Source organism: Carassius auratus, chromosome 28, assembly GCF_003368295.1.
Source record: "Carassius auratus strain Wakin chromosome 28, ASM336829v1, whole genome shotgun sequence".
NCBI classification, from domain to species: domain Eukaryota; kingdom Metazoa; phylum Chordata; class Actinopteri; order Cypriniformes; family Cyprinidae; genus Carassius; species Carassius auratus.
The window spans coordinates 9,840,004-9,862,227 of NC_039270.1; the positions used below are offsets into that span (position 1 = coordinate 9,840,004).

Below are 22,224 nucleotides of genomic sequence, written 5' to 3' on the forward strand. Positions count from 1 at the left end.
CCATCACTCACTAAATGTAAAGTAGGCTATTCTTGGAAATGATATGTACAAATCATGCCATTTAGTATTAAATGATACGAAAGAATGAAAGAAATAAAGAAAGAATGAAAGAAATAAAAATAGAAAGAAAGAGAAAAACAAAACAAAAAAAACACAAGAAAGAAAGAAAGAAAGAAAGAAAGAAAGAAAAAAACAGAAAGAAGAAAGAAACAAAAAGAAAAAAGAAAGACATAAAGAAAGAAAAACAGAAAAAAGAAAGAGAAAAGAAAGAAAGAAAGAAAGAAAGAAAGAAAAAGAAAGAAAGAAAGATGTGGACGGAGGCGGAAACAAACGGGTCACGTGGATCTGTCGGAGGTTGCCAGGGCCGGGGTGTCTCCATGACAACACTAGTAGAGGAGCGTGTGTGTGTGTAAAGCGCTGCAGAGGGGTATGTACTTGAGCTGTGCTGGTCAAAATTAAATATTACCGAGCTTTATACCTTTTTACGTTTCTCCATTTCGTTCAGCTGTTTATCAGTCGTAGCGTTTTAAGTTTAAGGGTGCAGGAGTCGAGCTAGCAAGCTAACATTAGCCCAGAGATGCTAAAAACAAACGCGTCACAATTACTCGATACAATTGTTTATCTTCACACGATCAGCTCATCAGCTTATTTTATGTAACGTTAACGACGCAGTAATGTATTTTCCCAGAGTTTTTATTTGTTTTGGTTGGTAGTCTTTTAAATGTGTAGAATTCTGCTTCAGTTCTGGTTCTGTTGCCCTTTGCACGACCTATTTTTAACAACAACGAGTGTTTATGTTGTATAAATCTGAATGCTTTTAAATGGATATAAGTTGTAAAATGCTTTTACAGTAATTGACAATGTACTGTACACGACACGGGCTTTAACAAAGATGTACAAATGTACATCTTATACAAATATTGTAAATGTAAAACATTGTATATGTAAAAAAAATATTCATGTGATGGCAAAGATGCAATTTTTGCAGCCATTAAACTAGTCTTGAGTCTCGCATGATCCATCAGAAATCATTTTATATAGTTATTAAACAAGTCCCCCTTTTTACAACGTTTTCCTCTATGATTTTAAAGCTTTAAAATGTCTTGTTTATTTCTTGTTGGGATGAATAATCTCTAAATTTATGCCAAGACTAGTCGTTTCCTTTGTGTTCATTTTGATACATTTACATATTTGATGAGGACAATAACCCACATTTACTTCTGTTTGTGAACAAACTAATGTGTTTTTCATTCTCCTTGCCAATGCTAAAAATGGGTGAGTATTTTGACCTAATGTTCTGATTTTCCTTTTCATCAGACAGGACTAATCCTTCTGTCTCTCTTTAGAAAAGAAAAGGATGGCAGAAACCGTTGATGGTAAAAAAGAGGATGCCGACTACAAAAGAGTGCAAAGCTTTCCGCTCATCCGGGTGGGTGCCGCTCCACTGCTGCTGTGACCTAGATAGACATAACAGTTATGGATGGGTCTGGGATTGTTTGTATTAGATCACTCAAACTGCTCCCTTTTCCATCCTTTTCCAAACATGAGATTTTAAACATCTATTTATCCCTTTTTTTCCCCTCAAGCATAATAATTGCACAAGTCTTTTTACTGTCTTAATATTTTGCACTGCCTTGGTCAATGCAACATAGCTTGTGTATTTTTTTTAAGTGTTTAATATATCTTTAAATTATTGTTATTAATAATAATATATACTAATATTTCTGTACAAAACCGTTCAAAAGTTCAGGTCTCTTATGGTAACCAAGGCTGCATTTGTATGATCAAAAATACATTAAAACCTTAATATTGTCAAATATTTTTACGGTTTAAAGTAATAGTTTTTTATTTGGATGTTTTAAATTTTTTTATTTATTCCTGTGATCAAAGCTGAATTTTCAGCATCATTACTCCAGTCTTCAGTGTCACAAGATCCTTCAGAAATCATACTGATATACTGATTTGCTGCTCAAGAAACATTTCTTCTTACATTTGTTACATTGGCCATGCATTAAGATTTAGTTCCCACAACCTATTTAGTTCCCAGAGAAAAAAGAGAAAGTGACGTGACATTCAGCCAAGTATGGTGACCCATACTCAGAATTTGTGCTCTGCATTTAACCCATCCGAAATGCACACACACAGAGCAGTGAACACACACACACACACTGTGAACACACACCTGGAGCAGTGGGCAGCCATTTACGTATGCTGCGGCGCCCGGGGAGCAGTTGGGGGTTCGATGCCTTGCTCAAGGGCACCTAAGTCGTGGTATTGAAGGTGGAGAGAGAACTGTACATGCACTCCCCCCACCCACAATTCTCGAGACTCAAACTCACAACCTTTTGATTGGGAGTCCGACTCTCTAACCATTAGGTCACGACTTCCCAGTATCAGTAATGATTCAATATAATTTATTTGATAATAGATTTTGTTCGTTTGTAACAATGTTAAAGTCTCTGTCACTTTTGTTCAAATGATTGTACCTATGATGAATAAAAAAGTAGAACGTTTTTCTTAATAAAAAGAATCCCGTTACACCTGTCAGAGCTTGACTAGAATCTAGAATATGTGTTGTTGGTTTCATCTGCAGCACACAGATATGCCAGAGGAGATGCGCGTGGAGACTATGGAGCTCTGCGTCACAGCCTGCGAGAAATTTGCCTCCAACAATGAGGTAAGTCTGAATGTGTGTGCTTTTATTATGAAGCGCAGGCTTTCAGATAAATGTGCTCTCCGGGTCACACATGTGGGGCTGGGCTCTGAGTTTCCGTCTAGTACTGAGTCAGGACGCTTCACACGCACACAGTCTGGCCATCTGGACTGCTCCAGTAGCCTACATGCTTTCATCTCGCTCTCTTTCCCGCTCTGTTTTCAGAGTGCTGCCAAGATGATCAAGGAGTCCATGGATAAGAAGTTTGGCAGTTCGTGGCATGTGGTGATCGGTGAGGGGTTTGGGTTCGAGGTGAGCCATGAAGTCAAGAACCTGCTCTACATGTTCTTTGGGGGAAGTCTGGCCGTGTGCGTTTGGAAATGCTCCTGATGCTGTTTCCTGCCACACTATAGCCACTGTGAGATATTTATACCCACGGATCTGTCCTAACTATGCAGCCCTATTCGACTTGAGATGCGCGTGTGTTTGTGTGTGAAATTGGAGCAGGAAAAAAGGAGACTGTTTCTTGTGCACTTCTCCAGAGTACTCTTTTCCTGTCTTATGTTTTAAAGGCTTACATTTTAAGCCATAAGCACAGAATTTAAGGAGTTTGGTTAACTTTTCTGAACATTTTTATTGAACCTATGGAGTTTATTGCAACTGACTGCTGGACCTAATTAAGGGAATGTTTTATTTCTTTCCTCTTCCTGTGATATTTACTTTCTTTTAACACAATGGTCTTATTGTGTGCAATTCACTATAGCACGTTATTCCAAAGAAAACGCTTGCCTCTGTAATCTTTCATCTAAATGTATTTACTTGCCCATACCTACTCTTATTTAACGTATTTAATTTGGAATCAATCTTATTTTCAAATTCCTCCCTATTAATCATCCATTGCCATTCTTTAAAAATATACAATGGATGAATGAATTCTGGTATTCTACACCCACTTTAATGGCCAGTCAGGTCCAAGTGGATAAAAGTGCAGTCCTACCCACTTTTTTAACTAATTTTTTTTTCCAGAAATTAACTGTATTTTTATTTCACAGTAGAATTTACATGGTGTACATTATTCACAAGAAAAAAAAAAGATTCCCTTTTTAATCCATGATCTTGCTCTTCATTGGTGATTGAGAGAGCTTTGCTTTTCTATTGACTTCACATGTGTGCTGTTGAATGATGTTTGCTAATATATTCATTCAAGGGATAGTTCACCCAATAATAAAAATTATGTCATTAATAACTCACCCTCATGTAGTTCCAAACCCGTGAGACCTCCGTTTATCTTCGGAACACAGTTTAAGATATTTTAGATTTAGTCCAAGAGCTCTTAGTCCCTCCATTGAAGCTGTGTGTACGGTATACTGTCCATGTCCAGAAAGGTAAGAAAAACATCATCAAAGTAGTCCATGTGACATCAGAGGGTCTTTTTTGAAGCATCAAAAATACATTGTGGTCCAAAAATAGCAAAAACTACTTTGAAGATGTTTTTCTTACCTTTCTGGACATGGACAGTAGACCGTACCAGTCCCTCCAGAAAAACGCAGATTTTTTTTGTAATTGTTGTGGGCAAAAATCCTTGATTTTGCGGCACGTTTTCTTAAAAAATGTGATGGAATATGCAGGATATTTTTGCAATTTATGCGATGAAATTGCGTGAACTGGCAAAAATTGCGGTTTGATGAAAAAGAGAAAAAAAGGTGATTGACCTTTTTCTCACTAGGCAATCTCTTACTGCAACGTAAATTATTTTACATACTGCTAATATAATTACAACTGTAAGTTTTTGGTACTGTTCTGTAACAAAATGTGCAATCTTACAACTGTAAAGTTGCATCAACGTCTGAATGAAACTACAAGTGTTAGTAGCCTATAGTGAGAAGGGGCTGTTGGGGGAATCACCTTTTTTTCTATATTTCATCAAACCGCAGTTTTCGCAAGTTCTCGCAATATAATTTGGCTCCACTGTCATGTAACAAATCGGGAAACTGCTTCGCGCGTTCTTTTGCGCTTATTTTTGTTGGCAAATGAGAATGATTTGCGCCCTTCAAGTTTCACCTTGGTTTCACCCAGGCGGCAAGGAACTCGACCGGAAGTTGAAGTCGGGTGGGGGCTGCCATCTTTTAGCAGAACTTCACTTGCGTTAGCATTCCCATTGACTCCCATTCATTTTGGCGTCACTTTGACAGCGAATAACTTTACATCTGAGGCGTTTAAAGACTCCGTTTGTCCATTATTTATTTCTAAAGATACACGACAATGTATAAAGGGCTCCATTACCTTCTATGTTACATTATGGCCCCGTAGAAACAGTTTTTGTAAAAAATAGGCTAACGATTGCGTCATAACCACTCGTCTCTCTGTCACATTACTGTACAGACAGGAGGAGAAGCTAGCAGGCAATTAACTTACATTTTAAAATACTATACAAAATAATTAATCAGAATACTTACTCCTCCTCACTCACGACAAAGAACTCCCCGCTCAAGCTCGCCGTCTCTGCAAGATTAACGATGGCAGTTTGCACGCACAGCTACTAGAAGATTTACATCTGGCAGACAGGTTGCTGACGTCGTCAAGCTTCGTTTGAGTTTGCGCATCAGAAACGGAAGTGCTAAAAAAACGCTAAAAATGGGCTTCACTTGTCTCAATTGAGTTCCAAAGGGATCGCTGTGTCCATTTCTTTTACTGTCTATGGTTTCACCGCGGGGTTTGCAGATGATGTTCACGTCAAGTAATTACGTCATTTCATAAGGTTCCCATGGTAATAGGGGAAAATTGTGCTTTACTAGTGTGAAGTAAACGCAACATTTTTTCAACTTTCTGCTAATATATATGTGAGTTTTTTGCAACGAAAATACAGGGAATATAAAATCATGCTAGCCCCGCATATTTTGCTTTCCGAAATCGGTAATTTATGCAGCAAGAGAGCGGCGTATTTGAAAAAATGCGACCCCGCATAAATATGTTATGGGTTACTGGTTTGGAACAACATGAGGGTGAGTTATTAATGACATAATTTAGATTATTGGGTGAACTAACCCTTTCATTCATTCATTCAAATGCTCACTTTACAGTCCTGCTCTTGATGATGAATAATATCCTGTTTCATTTGCAAATACACTACTGTTGACAAGTTTGAGGGCAGTAAGATTTCATAAGTTTTTATTTTCATAAGTATTTGTTTGATTAAAAATATTGTGCAAAATATTAAACACTAATATTGTGAAATATTATAATTTTAAAATAAATGTTTCCTAATGTAATTTGTCACTGATGTCAAAGCTTATATATATATATATATATATATATATATATATATATATATATATATATATTGCAATATATAACTGCAGTATGTATTGTTTAGGATTCTTTGATGAATGGAAGGTTTAAAAGAAGTGATTATTTTACATATTAAATCTTGTGTAACATAATAAGTGTCTAAAATGTCTCCTTGAAGAATGAAAATCTAACTTTCTTAAAAAAAAAATGAAACCTCAAACTTTGAACAGTAGAGTGTGTCACATTACAGAAGTCAAATGGATGGTAAGCGGCAATTTACTTTTAAGTGTAGTTTTTAAAGCCGTCCATTTGAATGCTGTGTAACAACTGAAGTGTCAGTCTGCGTTTCTCTCTCTTTGAGGCTCTGAATATTCGATTGTATTTGGCTGGCAGGTTGTCGTAGGAGTGTGTTTGCTGCGTGAGGCTGTTCCGGACAGAATGTGTGTCGCTGCACTCCATTGCATGTGTCATTTTTCAAACGCATTCCCTCTCTCTCTCTGTCTGTCTGTCTCTTTCATTCTGTTTCCTGTCCAGCAGTGTCTCTCTCAGTGGGCTGCTCTGCCACCTGTTTCAAATTCCTCTTTCTCTTTCATTGTTCACTCTTTTGTTTCTTATCCTTTCATTGTCACCCCAGGAATCTTGTACCCTGTCCTTTTCTCCTTTTTATGTAACCAGCATCTGTAGAGTGTGAATACTTGAATGTTATATACATTTTCAGAACTTGATTTCTGAAGGTTTTTCTAGTCATGCAATAATACAGTTAGTACTCTTTTTCTTTTTTCTCAGTATACCACTTCACATCCTTATTTCATAAATGCTGGAACCTGTCATTCAGTGTCATAATTTGCAACTCGTTACAACCTTAAACCTATTCTAATAGTCTTTAGCTCTATTTGGATGGTACATTTTACATGCTTTTGCAACAGAATTTACAGTTGCTTGTTTATGATTTAATTATGGCAGCAATTTCTGTGCCATGAGTGTTTTTGAATGAAATCACATAAATAGCAGATGAAAAACATGTATTTCATTTATTGTTTGACCAACCAACAGTTTCCACCAAACTTTGAGCCATTGTTTGAGTCCATGCCATTCTGTCCAGTCCAGTCAGGCCACTGTTTGCAATTGTGTTTAATGCAGCTATGGTGCAAGTGCTGTAGTGAACACTCTGCAACAGATGCAGATGCAAATATCATTTATTTTTTGTCCCCTGCTAATTTGAAAGGTTGCTGTTTTGACACTTTTGATACATAAAATGAACTTGCTGCCAAATTCAAAGTTTGATCTCAGAGGAGATATGCAAATATGTTACAGTCATCATCCTGAGAAACAATTGTCAGTGCAAACAGTGCTTTTGATTTCAGATGTGATTGAATGCTGCAAGATTTTATCAGAATGTTCCATCTTTGTTCCTACAATTTGTAAATGCAGTAAAAGCCTTTAATGACTTTATTATGATATTTTATTCAATTTTCAATCAATTTGTCAACTCTGTGCAATAATTTCTCTGTTTAGATAAATAAAAATAAAAAATAAAAAAACACATTTAAGCCTACTGTGTGGTATCAGCAAATCCAAAATTTGAGTTCAAATATCCATTAACTAATATTTGAGTTCTGAGACAAAATTGAAAACGGAAGAATTTCTAGTTGGTTATACAAAGAAATTTTTGATTACTAAAAGCTTCAGAGGTATTCATGTGTTTGTGTGCATCTGCTGCTCAAATGTCCCACAATTTCCCTTCCTAATTATAGCAGTAATGATAGTTACTCTCAACTCTCATTCTGATGGCACCCATTCACTGCATATAACAATTGATATAATTTCTCCAAATCTGTTCAGATAAAGAAACAAAACTCATCTTGAATGACCTGATGGTGAGTACATTTTCAGCATTTGTTTGTAATCTTTTAAGAAAAAAAAGATAAATAATTAATCTACCGTAAGTTTGAATTACTATGAAGAACTATGTTGTTTTGTCAAACATTTTGCTGTATTTGTCAAGAATTTGTCAGCCCACCACTGTGCACTAGTACTGGATTGCCAGTCAGACAGCTGCAGTTTAATGAGATTTCCAATGGTTTTTTTCCCCAGTTAGCCTTCGTGCCACTGATGTTATTGACCTTCTAAATCAAGTATCTTGTTTTCCATTTATATAGGCTTTATCTACAAGCTCCTCCTAATGTCCATGTTCTTTTCTATATTCATTTCTTGTCCAGAAACATGCTGTTTCCTCTCTCAGTACAGTATCTCCCAGTCTCTTCTCTTTCTGTTTTTCAGATGAACTGAACCTAAATCAGATGGTGGGCTGGTACTGTGTGTCTCTGGCTCGCGCTCCTCATTAACAGCTTGGCTCTCTCTGGGGGACTGCAGGATCTGCCTGACATTTTGCTGACCAGGAACATACCGCAGAGAGACACGAGGGGAAGAGGAATGTGAGCCAAAGATCATTAGATAGAAGGAATGCGTCACGCCTGAGATTTTATGCTATGGTAAAATATGCACTAAAACACAGGGGGGTAAAGATGGAAGGAATTTGTCTTTCTCAGTAGAACCTTCCTGGACAAGAAAAGAGAGAGTGTAGATTGAGCAGTAGAGATGTAGAGTGACTGATAAAAGAGAGACAGCAGCTGAGGAATATCATCACATTGATTTGTAGATCATGAATGTCCAGATGAAGCAGTAGAGGGATTACACTGATTACATAACTCTGTGTGTGTGTGTGTGTGTGTGTGTGTGTGTGTGTGTGTGTGTGTGTGTGTGTGTGTGTGTGTGTGTGTGTGTGTGTTGAAAGAGCATTGATGGCAGTGAAGCAGTGAACTGGATGTGAGGAGAGTGTCAGTTAAGGGATGAATACAAATCAGTTTTACTTTTTTCTTTGGTTTCTCTCCTCACTTGGTTTCCTTCTACTACGTTTTGTAATACGCAAAGTTACAGTCCTGGGTGCGAATTGGTCAGTATAATGTGCATTTACATGCACAGGTTTTTGTTTATAATCAAGTTTTAGTCCGTAGTATTGACTGAACTGTGAGGCTCCATACTAACCTTTAGCCTTTATTCTAGTCACAATATAGCAGAACGTAGTTATTAAAAAGAACTGCAGAATATTCTTATATACAAAACTGTTCAAAAGTATACTCACCAAGGGCGTATTTATTTTATCTTCTTTAACCGTATTGTGAAATATTAGAATTCAAAAAATTGGTTGTTAATTTTAATAATAGAATATTTTTTAATAAAATATCATAACATGAACATTTCCAGAATACATTATTGGAGTATCTCATTATAATTCAGAAATAATTATTATATGCTTATTTGCAGCTCCAGAAATATTGTTTATCAATGTTGTAAACAGTTTTTTCTTTGATGAATTAAATGTTAAATAAATGAAAAAAAAAAAAAACAGTTTTATCTGAAAATAAATCTATTTGAAAGGATTCCACTGAACCATTGAAAATCGATTTCTTCATGGAGTAAATTAAAACTTCTCTGGCTTAAGTGGGTAATTTCTGCTCCATTAGTGGGACCAAATTGAATTGCAAAAATGACTGTATTCCAACAGGTTTCCCATCTGCCATTGGTCTTATTGCCTAATTATGTAATTGTTTACTATACTTGTGACCCCTCTCATAACTTCTCATTTCTCTCAGTCTCTTTCTTTCTCACTCGGGGGTGAATGAAATATTCATAGCTTGGCAGTGAGTAAGTGAATAGACCAGCAGAGTGTCTCAAACATGTTCCCTCCTTCACATGTGGAGATATGGCACTCACACAAGGTTTTTATTTGTGTGTGTTGGGTTTTCTTCCATATTTTCTTTTTTATTCAGGCAGGAATTAGGAGACTCAGATTCCATATGCTTCCTCATCTTCAGCAGTTCCTTCTGAATTCCAAATAACAGACCAGCAGTCCATGTGGAAGATGAATAAATGGAGAGAGTATAGACAGACAACAAGAATTAATAACGTAATGCACAAGAAAAAGAGAATAAAAAGGGAAGGGGATGAATATTTAATATTCTGTCCCTGAGCTTGACGTCTAGCCTCTTGACACATACAGTATTAATAAACAGGATGGCAGGATGCTCTTGTGTATTTATGAGTGAAACAGCGGGTTGTTCTCTTGAAAATGCTTCAAAGGATTATAAAGTGTGATGCTTTGTCAAATTGAGTTAAATAATATGCAAAAAAAATATGGGAAATATGAGATAAATATGGGATTGTGTAATATATTAGTCAATTTTAACAAGCCATTTTGTTCCTTATTTATTTGCATACATGCATAATTGAATGCTCTGGTGGTATTTGCAATTGTACAACATAATGTTATACTGAATCATGCCTGCTAAAAAAAAAAGTATGAAACTATGCAACTTTAAACATTGAACACATAACATCCATCAATGGAAGGTGAAATTGAGTGTGGTGCAATGTGGGATACACCTAGTACAATATGTTTTGTTATATGGGGGGCTATAAATTAGCCTACTGTACTTTACACAGTAGGATATAAACAGTAGTGGGTATACTGCTGCAGTAGCAATGCAATGTTATTTTCTGATCATAGATTTTTCTGATCATAGAGTCTGCATACACTAATCAGTAATTTAGTACTTTATTTCAAACATAGTCAGTGAGTTCTGCACATTTTGATCCTGCCACGTCATGGAAATTTGCATACTAATACCGTCATGGAATAGTCTACTATTTCAAGCATAGCTTTGCTCTTTTCATACTTTCAGAGTGTACTTGATTAATTAGTAACATCTCTGTAATGTGGTTTGTTTGCACTTTAGGGCACATTTGCATCTGTTGTGTAACTGGACTTGCAAAAGCCACACGTTCCTGTTATTACACTGGGGATCATCCTCTTTGCGTACTGAAGCCTCTGAATTAATGATGTGGTGGATGGTGTCTGCGGCGGCGCTCCACACTTTGGAGATAATAAAGACATGTCTGATCCACTCCTGCCAGTAAAAAGGCTGATTTCCCAGGTCCCTTCTTTTACAACCGCTGCATATTATGTAAAGCAGTTTTTCCCAAACTTTTTCTGGCAGGCCCCCCTTTAGTAGAAAAAAAATATTTTGAGCTCCCCTCCAGTAAACTGTAATATTGTAAAATGTGTCCATTTCAAAACATATATTTATGTTACGAGACTACTCTAATAAAGTAGTGGTGATAACAGACAGATTTTAATGATCAGTTCTGCTTAAAAAGATGCAATCTAATGGTGTTTACATTAAATAAACCTGCTCCCGACAGCAACTCCAAGATGAGCTTCAAAGAACCAACCAATCCAAGAAGGGTATTTGTTTAGAGTTGTGAGCTTGCCAGAGGATTCTCCCTCATGGAGAGGCCGCCACCCCACAGCCACTGCTTAGACACCAGTGCTCACTGGCTCCAGCCCCCAGCCACAACACGAGAGCTACAGAGACTCAGGGGGAGCCCCTGGGGAGTACTGCAGCTCAGACCAGTGCAAGCTCCATTTCGGGGGCTAAATGCGGTCATCGCATGGACTTGTACACGCTTCTACACATTGATGACTCATTGGATTATGTATCTGCATCCTGTTGGTTCAGCTCTTTGGACTTGCACACTGGGGATTGACAAGTGGAGCTGGCATCAGAGTCCTGGCCCAAAACTGCATTTCCCATAGGGCAAGGATTGTAGCAGTTTAAGGTGATACCATTTGGGCTATGTAATTCTCCAGCCACCTTTGAGAGGCTGATGGAGCGGGTCCTTAAAGACATTCCCCGCACCTGCTATGTGGTGGTCTATTTGGACGATCTGTTGTTCCATGCCAGAGACTTTGATCAGGCTGTCCACAATTTATGGGAGGTCCTGACAGCCATCCGTAGTGCCGGGTTGTGGTTGAATCTGGCCAAGTGTAATCTGCTCACCCGCCAGACACAGTTCCTGGGGCACGTGGTTAGCGGGAACAGTGATGGCCCCCACCAATCAACATCACTAGCCGCTTTTCCACTGTCGGGCCAGTGTGAGCCAGGGCTTAAAACGGGCGGGGCTAATAGCCTCGGACCTGTAGCACCGAGGCCAAAATAGTGATGCGTTTCCACCGTCGGGCCAGAAGCTCCGTTGCGCTTCACTAAAACCCGCCCTTAACATGCCTCTCACGAACAACGTTACACATCCCCATCATTTCACCTACAAAGAGAAGTTATAAGAAAACTAATAAGAAATAAGTCACTGGAACTAGTGAGATCACAAAAAAAAACACACGATAAAAGTGGCTGTTTGCCTGCATGCTTTGTCAAATATTTAAATCCAAAAGCATTAATGTTTTACTATAATAAGTGATGCATTGATTATAATTAAATAATTTATCAGGACTGAAAATTGGTCATGTGTTATGAACGTAGTCTGCTCTTCAGTTGAGTCTGTTTCTGCTTATTTGAAGTCACAATAGCCTATAGGATATACATCACAATTAGAAAGAATGCTTATTTCTATAGCTTTATAAAAGGCTATTATATTTCTATGACATAGCTAAACTCTCAAGACGAGGCTTATAAGAGATAAAATATATTACTAAATAAATACACGATTGTGGGAATAAGAAGCTGATGTCTGATTTCAGCGGCCATATTTACCATGTTTACTATGGTTACGATAATGCCTATCATGCATAGTGTTTTGCATCGGTTCTAAATATTTCTGCCTTGTATGGTGATTATAATCCACATCGGATCAAGTTATTTCAAATACTCGCTGCTGACTGAAAGTGAGTTTTGAGCTCAACTTATTTTAAAAATCTGATGCTCTCCAGACACAGAAAAAACTCAGCCTTTGTTGATAACCACTCCTGTAGCCCCAGATGGCCCACATTGGCCCAAGGTTTTTGTCAGGCCAAAAAACCCGGGCCATTGGCCCAGAGGAAGCACCGACGAGGCACGATCAAGCCCCGGAAGTGACAGTGGAAACCCGACTGGCCCTTGCATGCACTAGCGCACCTGCTTTTGGCCCAACAGTGGAAACGCGGCTACTGAGCTGTGTAGCTTCCTGGGCCTGGCCTCTTATTATAGAAGGTTCTTCTGAGACTTTGTCACCATCGCCAGCCCCTTACATCATCTGACAAACAAGTGCTGGCGATTCGGGTGGTCTGAGAGCTGTGCAGCAGCCCTCGACACTTAAAAGCCAACTATCTTGCCCTGGCCTACCCTGATCCCAACCAACCTTTCCTTGTGGGGACTGCCAGTAATGTGGGGGTTGGTGCCTACTCTCCCAGAAGGGGGAGACTGGAGAGCAATCCTCCAAGAGTACAACTTCGATGTTCAGCACCGACCAGGGCAGCAGCATGCCAATGCTCATGCCCTCTCAAGACATCCTTGCCTCACTAATAAGTGTCAGTATTGTGCTTACCAGGAGGTCTGGGGACATCATTGGTGGCAGCAGGGCCAGGTTACAGTGGTGGAGATGGGGGGCTATTCACCATTGAGCAGCTGAGACAAAAGCAGGTGAATGCTGGCTGGCTGGAGGCCCGACCACATCTGGACTGGCCAGCAATGTTCTCCCAGGGGCCTGAGATCAAGTCAATTCATTCTCAGTGGGGCAACCTGGAGCTCCATGATGTGATCTACAGGCGGTGGCAGGCACTGAGGGGAGGGTCGACTTTCTGCAACTCCTGGTTCCCCCTCTCTGTGCCCAGAGTCCTCTGTTGGGATCATGTAGCTGGCCATTTTGGGATCTCCAAGACAGTGCTGTTCTACTGGCCAAACTTTATAGTGACCAGGGGAGGAACTTTGAAAGCCTGTTGTTCAGTGAGGTGTGCCAACGGCTGGGGGTGAAGAACAAGTACCACTCCCCTCCACCCTAAAACCAATGGACTGGTTGAGTGGTTCACCCAACAGTCAGCACCAGAGAGACTGGCACCAGCATCTGCACCTTGTCCTGTGGGCATATAGGACAGCAGTGCAGGAGTCGAGCCAGTGCACACTGGTAGTGGTGATGTTTGGGAGGGAGCTCTGCATGCTTGTGGACATGACTCATCATTGGCAGGGATCCGGAGGGATGATTCTGGATCTAATTTCGGAAGTGGTCGTCCGGGTCCAAATGTCTGGACAGGGTAGATGGGTGGTGCTTCACAATAGAGGACACTGGAGCCCACCAGAAGTGGGAGTATGATGCCCGGCCCCACGGTCCTACCATGGCCCTTTAAACTGTTCTCCATTGTATTTTATATTGTTGGGTATCACAAAACGGAATATAATACGAAAAAGTAGGTACTATCTTACAGCGGTCTCCTTTCCCCCTTAATGCATTGCATAACATCACGTTGGGGAGAGAATTTACCAAAGCACGCCTTGAGAGTGACTATAGAGAGAAGAAACGAGTAGTAGACGAGATTATTCAGATAGCACAGATTATAGATCAATAGATAAATACATAGATATATATGGATAGATATATAGACAGACAGACAGATATCGACCAACAGTGACCAAAACGCACTACCATGGGACAGCACCGCCCACACAAGCACCTGCCAAACACTTTTTCACCGGAGGAAGAGATAAATGCTTAGAAATGTCCATAGCTAGCATTATGCCTTCTATTTCTACAAGACAAAGTTTAACAGTTCTACGACACTATGACAAAGGTTACCGGTTCTTATCTAAACTGACGTCATGATCACTTCCACTAGATATAAAGAAAACGTTAATTTTTCACTCGGTGCTATTCAATGAGAGTAAAAAATATATGTGTCACTATTGTTTACTGCTGCTCGTAGACTAGCTCCAGTGCTCATTGCTGCGTTGCTAAATGATAGCAACTCACCAGGACACTTCACCAACTCTCCACTCATTCTCCTCGGATTTTTATTTTATTTATTTAAAGAAACAGGGACAGCGTACAATAAACATTAACCTCAAAGGGAGAGATGCATAGTACCAGGTTTTAGCTCAAGAGCTAATTTTCACCCGTAGTCCCTGGGCAGGCTGATGTTAAGCTACAATATATAAACATACATGAGTAATAAGATTTACACTTGCCAAAAAAATAAATAAAATAAAAAGTTCATGTTCACACCTTTCATATACTTAGACCTTAGAACACACACTTACACACATACACATATCTGGTCACATGTGGGGACAAATTTGATTTGATAAAAGCCATTTCTTTGCTTGGCGTGTGAAGGTGTAAAAATTTGTGCTTTTTTTTAGCTCTATAGGCAACATATTCCACTGACGAGCGACCACACAAGAAAAGCAGAGTTTCCAAATACTGTCCTGGATGATGCATTTAATTGGCTTTTGACAGACATCAGTTCTTGGTAATTCCTCATTTGCCCTCTCACGTCTGGCTGGTTCAAAATTACACGGTTGCGGGCCATCATACATGTTGGCTCTTGCCACCTCTTCCTCATCCCAGTCAGTTGCTATAGTTCTGATGCTGCGTTCCAGGCAGGTTTTTGAGTAACAACTATTCCATACCACAACTAATGACTTTGTACCATTCCGGGCAAGTTACGCCAAACTTTCTGAGCGCAAGGAATTGTACCTAGATTATTTATTTTAGTGCAACGTTACATTGACCTAAAATCGTTTTTTCAATGTGTACCACTTGCATAAACTGCATCTGTAGGCAGTATTATACGTAGGGGCTGTCATTGTTGTTTCGCGTCCTGTGTGACGTCGGAACTCGGAGTACATCGATCTAGTACGAGTTCACGGGTGGGAATTCACGGCTTTGACTGCCGTTCCATTGCACTTTCACGGGTTTAAGGTTACAAAAACACGGGTTACTGGTTGCCTGGAACATGGCATCATACTAGGCTGAGGCTATCTTTCCTCCGCTTCTCCCCAACGTGACGTCATCACCGAGTTGTGTAAAAAAAACACGTTAATACCAAAAACTTTAAAAAATGGTCTTTAAGACTATTTTTGAGACATTTTAAAAATGATATACATATCTTGAGTGATTTATGTACCCATCAATCGAAAGTGGTGGTTAACCTGCAACATGGCCTTTAACCCTCTTGGCATTCAGCGCTTGCAGCAAGATGTATTATGGGTATTTGTTTAGGGTTAATTTATGTGTTAAGCAAGATGGTTGGTTGGGTTTTTGTGTTAGCAATGTTATGCGCGTTTATGTTCAAGTTAGTTTGGGTGGATCTGGTTTATTTACTGCCCTGTTATCTAAAAGGGTGATTGTCACTGTCATGGAGAGAAATGTGTAGGGGAGGGACTTGTGAAATGGCCTTGCCTGTGTAAATTCTTAATCTGTGTTCAGAAGAAAAAGAGAAAGAAGACAGTACTGCCTCCTGCTGGCTTGGTTTGTTGGCGATTCTGCTCACAGAGACACTCAGGGACTTGCGGTGTATGGGACAAGAGTGCATGCACTTTATGCTAGCCAAAGTAAACAAAAGTGATGTTCAGGTGCTAGCACCCTGCTAGCCATTATTTTAGCAACAGTTTAGCAGCCTTAGTTCCGGTAAGCCCACATTCTGTAGAATAACTGTTATTTTAAAAAGTTATATCTGGCCCCAAACTTGTTAATACGTTTTATTAAAAAAACTCTTGTGGATAAAGAAACTTTTTTGATTCTCATGTGTCATTTGATTATGTGGATATGCAAATGAGAGATGAAAACAGTGCTAATGTCTAAGATATCTTGCAAGAAACTCTTTTTGCCAAGTATGGCTTCAGAAGACTGGGAATACAGTGCACATGGGAAATGCTTACATAAGGCACAAGACCATGAGTAATAAATACATATAAATAACAAAACAGAGAAAATGCAGTACCTGCCAACAATGCAGGGTTTTGTTACAAAACCGTAATACATAATTGCAGAAGGTGTTCGTTAACACATCTTAGGACATTATTGAGCCCACATACATCTGTCAGGTCTGTCTTCACATACTGATTGATGTGTTGTGTTGTAATGTCATTGAATTAGATATAAAATATCAAACCAAGTGATTTCTGTATTCTACACAAAAATACTTTGTGTTTTCCCAGAACTAATTATTTGAAGAAAATATATTTCTTAAATTAACATATTATTATGGGTCATTTGAGTGATTTAAAGCAGGGTAAAGAGAAGGAAGAGGGGCAGGATGTGGAGACAGACGTTTTCATGTTGATATTTTTTGTTGTTTCTTGTGAATTCATAGTGTTTGAGGTAATTTCAGTCTTACCGAAAGTATTTTTCAAGCATTGCACTCTTTTTCAGTGAATTCACTCAAAATTTCTTCTTAGGTGTTACAAGAAAAAAGGCACAAAGGTTTGGGACACAAAGGGACTGACAGTGACTCAGATGTGCTACTATCCCTTGTATTCTTCATTTTTTATATTTTAGTTTGTCATTCTCCAAAACTCCATTCTCCATTTTGGGTTCTGTGAAGAGATACGAGCAAGAAAGTTTGTGTGTTTGGATGCAACCTTGGAATCGCAGATGATTGTCCACAAAATACTGGAGGTTTTTGAAACTCCCAAATGAAATGGCATCACCTTTGGGAGAGAGAGAGAGAAAAAAAACCCAGATAATTTCACATGGTGCATTTTGATGACTGTACATTTTACTGTTTATGTTAATATATATTAGGCTATATGATTATTATATTATAGCCCGTGATTTAATGTATTAAATAATATAACCTGTTATTATAAAATGCATTGATAATGTTATTGTTTAAATTATACATTATTAACATTAACAATATAAGAAACATCAATAAGAGATACTGTAAGAGAATCTAGTTTACTTACTATATCCCCAATGCTTAATTTAAGCAAAATTTTACTGTAAATTATATTCAACATTTTTATTCTGGATAATTTGCACCCTCTGGTGGACAAAAGAATAACTATGAATACAAACGTCACAAAATGTTTTGAAGTAGTTTAGTTAATAATAATGTATTTTTTACTAAAACTAAGGTTTAGGTGAGAGTGCATGAAACCGTGCCTGATCTCGGTTCAACTGTGGTGATGTCGGATTAATTCTTTTTGATATATAATACATTTAAAATAAAAACATAAAAGAAACGGAGAAGGGATGTCACGGGACACATAAGTTAAATGTTATAATTAACATACTTGAGAAAAACTTGACTGTATAGCAGACATTATATAAATAAAACTTAAGCCTACTAGAAAACCTGTTTTATATGGCAGTTTTATCAACATATGTTTGATATTTCAATAAAACTTTTTCAAATTACGATTAATATCCTAAATAAATGTCGAAACGCTGTGCCTAAGCGCCCTACTGTCGTTGTAGTTGTTTTGAAAAAAAAAGTTCATCCGGTTGGCAGAAATCCAGCCTTGTAACAGGTTATCATTCGCTTTTTCTACACCACTTCCGCATTCTTCTCACTTTATTATACAGGCTATAAGATACAGGTGGGACATTTGGAAACCGCTCTTTCTGTTTTACTACTCGTCGTGTCAAGTACAGAAATACACAAATTCTTCCAGACAGTTCCTCCGATGACAGGTAACGTTATGCACGAGTCAAATATGCAACTATTGCGTTTAATGTCTGCAAAACATCCGTGCATAACATTTCCGGCCTGTTCAGTTAGTACAAGAGTGTAAAACATTGCTTTATAAAAATGTATTTGGAAACAGAACTGTATCTGATGCATATTAATCTGCATGCTGTTGTAAAGAAGCTAAAATGATTACATGTCGCTCATAGATCGCACTATAGAGCGCCAAAATGGATCAGTTAGACCTTCTAACGAATGAAGAGTTGCTGTTTTTCTTCCACCGGAAAAAGACGGAGATCTCGTGCATAGAGCAACCGCACAGACTCCTCACTCAGCTGCGCGACCACGATCTGGTGCCAGAGAAACTGTTTGAGGTAGAAACACGCCCACCCTTACATGCCCACTCTTTCTCACCCACCCTGTGCTTTTTACCTTCATTATAGAGCTATCTGAAGGACAGTATATAGTACTCTACTATATAGAAAATAATCAATGTATCAGTACCAGTTTTTTTTTTTTTTTTTTTTTGTACTCATAATATTATCTTTGGACCTTCAACCATAGCAATACATTGTTGTCGGGGGCATGTACTGTGGCGATCTCAAAGTTTATTAAAAAAAAATAATTTAATTTAACAGGGTCCCATAATAATAGGCTCTTTTTTAACATTTAACATTTGTGATAAAAGGCAGGGCCATGCAGAGACCTTTGGGGCAGGTGCTCAAAGTATAAAAGGGACACATGGAACAAGGCTTTAAATAGCGCTGTTCAAAATATCAATACAGCAATATATTGTGATGCTATCCTTGCTGATTTGTGTATCTATATGGATGATTATGTATTGATATGGCAGCAAATGCTGTGATGCAGTTTTGAAAAAGAAACCGATTAGAAAAGACAATTTTAAGATTTAAAAGTAAAAAATATATATTTTTTCTTTCCACCTAATAATAACTCTGGGATTAGAAACTGAAATGTCTTAAATTGTCCCAACCTGATGGCTTTTTCTTCTCTGTTCTATAGAATAATTAAGAAGAGCTGTTATAGTAAAAACTATAGAAAACACTCGTGCCTCTACATTTTCCTCTTTCGCACCAGCCTCTGTCTCCTGTCTTGCTGTTCCCTGCTCTCTTTCTGTCACTTGTGCCTCTATATTTCCCTCTTTTTCTTCCTCTATCTCCATCTCCTCATCTGATCAGTTACTGTCCACTCTCTGTCCATCTAGGAACAAGGCTCAATTTACTATTTCAGCATTAATCTATAATTTTAACCATCACTACTACTCTTGCACCTAATCAGTAAGTCCACCTTAAATATTGATACAAAACATTTTATATTATAAAATCAGGTATATTATTCATTTTATATTGACATTTATATTTTTTTACATTGATTTCCAGTGAGATATTATTGAGTTTACAGGCTAAAGTGGACTTGCTGTTGTAAACACTTTTGCTATTATAGGAAAAAAAAAAAATTTGTGTCACATTTAAAATATAATTATATTTTAATTCATTTCTGAATTGTTTTTATTTTCATAATAATTCAGAGAATCAAAAAATCTGAATAAGCCTTACCAGTGTTGTGATAATTATTTTTAAGGCACTCTATGTGTTAAAAAATGAATAAATACTGTAATATAATAATAGTTTTGTCAAATAACATAAAAAAAAAACAGACCCCTCGATCAGGGGCGTCATGCATTCATGATTTTTGAGGGGGCACATTTGGGGGGGGGGGGGGGGGGGGGGTATAAGTCTTTCTACGAAAGCGCTGTATAACTGATATAGGCTTATGTTTTTTTATTTATTTATTTTTCCTTTTTATTCAAAACAATTCCAAATTCCTTAATATATCAGGAAATATCTTTTTTCTCAAATATGTGTAGGTAAACGCGTTTTGCACCTTTATAGATTGTTATTTGATCAATATATGGAAAAGTTGTGTAATCTATTAACAACACATAAAAACCCGACTTTTTACTTAAATTCCATATCATGCCATAAAATATTTTTAATACGACTGAATTTGCATTTAATGTAAATTTTAATAACAATATTGTAATCTGTATTGTAACTTATTTTAACATTTTAATTTTACAGAGAGTAAATTACATTTACATTATCAAAGAACATTTCCATTCAGTCTAGCCAGAGTTCAGGCACTCTAAAAAAACTCACATTAAAATCACTGAAGCACTTTACATTATGAAATGAATATCTTACTTACATTCGTACGCACATCTGCAGTTTTTGTTGTTTCTGATGAGAGAATTCTCTAAATAGTTCAGTCAGCGAGCAAGTGAACAAAACACCGCATTTCAGTGATGACTCTTCTGGACGTCTCTGATTGGCCATTGCATCCATAAGCGCAACAGAATAGTTTCTGATTGGTTATCATGAAGCGTTGTACTAACGCGTCTGTCTCTGGCTCAGCGCCATCCAGCGAACGCAGATTTGAATTTAGCAGCTGATGCTGCAAACTGAACGATCTAATCACACCACTGTGATTAAAAAAAAATTATTCAGCAATTTTTATTTTTATTTTATTTTAATTTTTTTGTTTGGAAGCTGCATTTAAAATCCACTTGGCTCAGAAATCTGAGGGAGAACGTGCCCCCTCACTTCGAATGGGCATGACAGCTCTGCCCTCGTTGCCTGTGAAACTTTTCTCCCTCAAACAGCACGCTTACATTACTCTACACTACAGGCTACACACAGCAATATAAACAACATATCTGCATGTTCTCACATCACGTTGTTCTTGTTAAATAATAATAAGTAAATAAACATCAAAATCACTCCACTGAGAATTAAACACCACTTACCAGCTTGTTGAAAATATCCTCTGGCAATTAAAAAATGCGTGCGCGGTGTAAGGAATCATCCCAGTCGGATGAGGTCGTCATCGTCAGGTGAAAGGTCATCATGTGGGTCATTTTATTGATGGTTAAATTATTATTCAGAAATTTTACTAATATTTAGATCGGGCATGGGCAGGAATTCACAAAATTGTATGTTATGACAAAAAAAAACAAAAAACAATTTAGGAAATTTTGCTTTGACAAAAGGGCACTTTGGGCACCAAGGGGCAAAGGGGCAGGTGCTCAAGCACCCAACGCCACCCCTCCCTCTGCACATGCCTGATAAAAGGTATGATAATATTGTTTTGAGAATTTAACCATAGTAATACCATGTATTGGGTCATGTGCTATGGCAATACCATGTTGTTCGTCATTGTACCATAGGAATTCTATGTTTCACTACAGATCAGTGGTATAGTGTTGGGTATTCACAGGTATACGGCGCAAACCCACTTCTTTATCAGTCTGCTGTGTGTATACCCTCCTCTAAATCCACCATTCTGTAGAGTCCTGCATTAGCCAAAATCATGACAGACCACTACTGATTACTGAATAACTTATCCAGTCTCATGTGAATAAATGCAAATATTCCCCAAAACACATGTTAAAGACCATTGGATGTTGGGGGCATAAATTAAGAGTATATCGCTTCTCCAAGGACCACTTACACCACTGCACCAGGATACACAAAGGCTGCATTTATCATCAAATAGTGAATAATAATAATAATAATAGTAATAATAATTGTGAAATGTTATTATATTATTACATACATATTACATTACATACATTTGTTTTTAATCTATGCACTTTATTAATTTCACAAAGTAAAAGCGGTGGTCTGGGGTACAATTCATGTGAACTCTGGTATGGTTCACGCCACGGCTGATGTGAATGCTAAATGACTAAAATTATTGAAATGTAAAAGTAGCCTACTTTTAATATGAAACATAGTCTCAAATT

General features: G+C 37.9%; 2 protein-coding genes across 5 annotated transcripts in view; both read left to right on the forward strand.

The window, feature by feature from the left end:
- The first annotated feature begins 307 nt into the window (after positions 1 to 307).
- LOC113046748 (dynein light chain 4, axonemal) lies at positions 308 to 10,905 on the forward strand. 4 transcript variants are annotated; one of them, XM_026207699.1, is made up of 6 exons: positions 308 to 427; positions 1,347 to 1,429; positions 2,594 to 2,677; positions 2,879 to 2,965; positions 7,784 to 7,818; positions 8,222 to 8,680. In XM_026207699.1, exons 2-5 carry the CDS (start codon positions 1,358 to 1,360, stop codon positions 7,805 to 7,807), a joined length of 267 nt encoding a protein of 88 aa, XP_026063484.1. In that variant the 5' UTR covers positions 308 to 427; positions 1,347 to 1,357; the 3' UTR covers positions 7,808 to 7,818; positions 8,222 to 8,680. The 4 variants fall into 4 exon arrangements, 3 of the variants coding, with proteins under 3 accessions (XP_026063484.1, XP_026063483.1, XP_026063482.1); XR_003276149.1 differs by lacking the exon at positions 7,784 to 7,818 and adding an exon at positions 9,772 to 10,905 and having other exon boundaries at positions 309 to 427; positions 8,222 to 8,433; XM_026207698.1 differs by lacking the exons at positions 7,784 to 7,818; positions 8,222 to 8,680 and having other exon boundaries at positions 315 to 427; positions 1,318 to 1,429; positions 2,879 to 3,735.
- Positions 10,906 to 18,257: 7,352 nt separating this feature from the next.
- The window catches only part of LOC113046749 (uncharacterized), a 38,177-nt gene continuing 34,210 nt past the window's right edge, over positions 18,258 to 22,224 (forward strand). Inside the window, exons 1-2 of the mRNA XM_026207700.1 lie at positions 18,258 to 18,403; positions 18,608 to 18,772. Of these exons, the coding sequence (XP_026063485.1) occupies positions 18,629 to 18,772 (144 nt within the window). The 5' untranslated portion in view covers positions 18,258 to 18,403; positions 18,608 to 18,628. The remainder of the gene's footprint in view (positions 18,404 to 18,607; positions 18,773 to 22,224) is intronic.